Below are 2888 nucleotides of genomic sequence, written 5' to 3' on the forward strand. Positions count from 1 at the left end.
CGATATTTTTGTTCGCCAATCGTGTAAGTAATTTTTAAAACGTTGTACTGTATAAGAACTACATGATAGTTTCCCAGAAACCCAGCCAATTATTATGTGATGCTGTAACAAACAGATAATTTGCCAAACTAACTAGTTGTATTATGTTTTATAATTTGGAAAAAATGTCGTTTTAGTGATGCTTTATAAACTATAATGTAATTGGCAAAAAATACATTTTGATAGAGTTAAATACTTTATTAGATTGCATTAATAAAATTAAATTCTTAAAATTATTCACAATGTACCATATATGAAACCAACAAATCAATTAGAGAAATAAACTGCTCCGTAAAAAATATGTAAATAATGTAATTTATATGTAAATAAAACTAACAGTGTGTTTATTAAAAAAACTTAAGAAATTTATTTCTCATATTGATAATGTTGGGCAAAATTAAATGAGCAACATAACAAAAACAAATCCAATGCCAAAAAATTTTTACACAGAGTAGATAATGCAATGTTAATTTTTGAATAAAAATATATTTTATTGGATATTTATAACAATAAATCAAAGCTTCAACAAACTGTACATACCTGGACAGGAACTATGGCTAGTCTTCCGCTTTTTTTCGGAAGTTATCAGTCCATTGGGTGAGGTAATAGCACTGTCAGTTAGTGTCCGTTTTAATTTGTTGTCATCACTTGCCCTGTGCGATTCGAACTTACCGTCCGTCAGTTCGTCCGCACTAAGCGTCCGCTCTAAACCCTTGTGACATTGAACCCTGTCCACTTCAATAGCACCACATTTAACACTTTCAAACCCGTCCAACTGTACAGTCTTAACTTCACTGGACTTATTATCACATTTTGCACTACCTTCCTTCTCTGATTTTGGAGTTGGTAACTTCTTTTTCACCTCATGGTTGTTCGGAGTCTCTCTGTAACCCTCGTTCTGGGCGTATTTCCCTTCCTTTTCTAACAAATCGTTCCTACAATCTTTGTCCCTTTCTTTCTCTATCGCTTTCCCGCTCTCGCCTAAGAACTTTGATTTCTTTTTCATTTTTAAACTGTCTAATTGTGTTTTATTGTTGAGTAGTTTGCAGTCGTGTTTGGTGACGATGTGAGAATTTTTTGATATAGTCTTCATTCTGTAGACGACGTTAAGGTCGCCAGGGATCGAGGTGATGGTCTCACCTTCAGAAAAGTGATTGTTAAGTTTGGTGTTCTTGCCATGTAAATATTCATCAGTCTTTATGATCTCTGTGCCGTCACTAGATTTACTCGCAAGAGACTCTTCAGAGTCCCGCCTATGGGACTTCTCATCTGAATCTATTGATTTTCTAATTTTAATTTTCTTCATATGTATATCTCCTGGGTTAAATTTTTTCTTTTCTTTCTTGGAGTTTTTAATAACTGCTGAATTGCGACCTCTTAGACTGATATGTAGCGGTGGCACTCTCAGTTCACCCTCCGTCGGTTTTGTTAGAGCCTCTTTCTGAGACTGCAGGTTGACAAAGCTGATATCAGCTTTGTACACAGGCTGAACTACTGGTTCATTTTTATCTTTTAACTTTAACCGTAGTTTTAAAGAAAAGGGGTCGACCTTCTCGCCCGTCGGTGACTTAGGTGTGTCGCTAACGGGCGCTGGTTTTGCGACATGAGGCCGCGGTAAGGCAACTTTGGTAGACTTTCCATCTCGCACTATTTTCTCTTTCAACGTAGCCGGTTTCTCTTTCGCCCCCCCTGTTCTTGGCTTTCCTCCTTTTTGCGCCAGCAGCTTATCATCTTTATCCTTCTTGATAATTTTATTCTTAGTTTTCAAGTCATCCTCTTTTTTACTATCATCCTCTGTGATTTTCGCTATTCCAAAAATCTCCGGTGAGTCTAAAGAATTTTCTTTAAGTTTGCATTGAACGACTGCCACTTCTTCTACCTTCTTTTCCTGTTCTTTAGGTGGTGGGACATCATCATCCCTCATGAGGGTTTTGATGAGGTACTGTTTGCTCTGTTCTTCTATTTCCTGAGCGGTCGCTTGCGATCCAACAGTCGCCGTGGCCACTGAAGAAGTCGCTCTCACCGGCAGTCTCATTGGTGGAGGCATAGAGGATTGGCTTGCATTGATTCTGTCATTATTTATATTATTCGGAGACATGGAGTATGTGGCATTCGGGGGAGATTTAAATGGCGGGTTCGGACTCGCCATCGCATGGTTAGGGGATGAATTATGATGTGGACTTGAAAACTTGGAGGTCGACTGCTGGGGAACAGGCGGGGGTGGCATGAAACTCGACTCATTAACACTTTCAAAACTATCCGAAACTTTCGAAGGCACATCATTAACTGTTTGACTTGTACTGGGTAGTAACTCTGAGTTGTATGGTCCATTTAGACTTGTACTCGTGAACTGGCCGCCGGTGATCTCCTGCAGCAAGGCGTCCGGGTTGGAATCGTTCGTGTTCGGGAGACCATCCTGCTGCTGGGGATCGTATAGTAGATCCAGCTTGGTGTTGGCGTCTAGATCTGAGATGGCCGACAGAGCCGTGTCGTCCAGGTTGAGATCTGCCCCCAGGGAAGGTAGCAACTGGTCCAGGTCGCAGTTATCAGGCAGGTCGGGGATGGAGAGACCCAGCGTGTCCCGATAGGGTTCATTCCAGTCAGGTTGCGAGGCCGCCCTTGACGCCGCTCGCTGCCTCGCGTTGTACTGCTGCTGATACCTTTGAAACTCCTGCAGGAAAAAATATAAAATGTATTAAAAAGGTAACATTTAAAAAATTACGAAATTGCCTAATTAAATCAGAATAATACGAACCTGGAAGCTCGACTGCGTTTTCTGGTCCATCGATGTGGTGGGGGGTGGTAACAACGCTTGCAGATCTTCCTGCGTGACCCTTGTGGGAGGGGGC

The 2888-nt window shown here is 41.0% G+C and overlaps 1 protein-coding gene across 1 annotated transcript in view; it reads right to left on the bottom strand.

Annotated features, from left to right (window-relative positions):
* LOC106102816 overlaps positions 1–2888 on the bottom strand; it is a 24759-nt gene that overhangs the window by 8113 nt on the left and 13758 nt on the right. The window contains exons 9-10 of the mRNA XM_013282401.1: positions 2795–2883; positions 556–2710 (exon numbers count right to left, since the gene is read on the bottom strand). Coding sequence (XP_013137855.1) covers positions 556–2710; positions 2795–2883 — 2244 coding nt within the window. The remainder of the gene's footprint in view (positions 1–555; positions 2711–2794; positions 2884–2888) is intronic.

This window comes from Papilio polytes, unplaced genomic scaffold (genome assembly GCF_000836215.1).
Source record: "Papilio polytes unplaced genomic scaffold, Ppol_1.0 DF823901.1, whole genome shotgun sequence".
In the NCBI taxonomy this organism is placed as follows: domain Eukaryota; kingdom Metazoa; phylum Arthropoda; class Insecta; order Lepidoptera; family Papilionidae; genus Papilio; species Papilio polytes.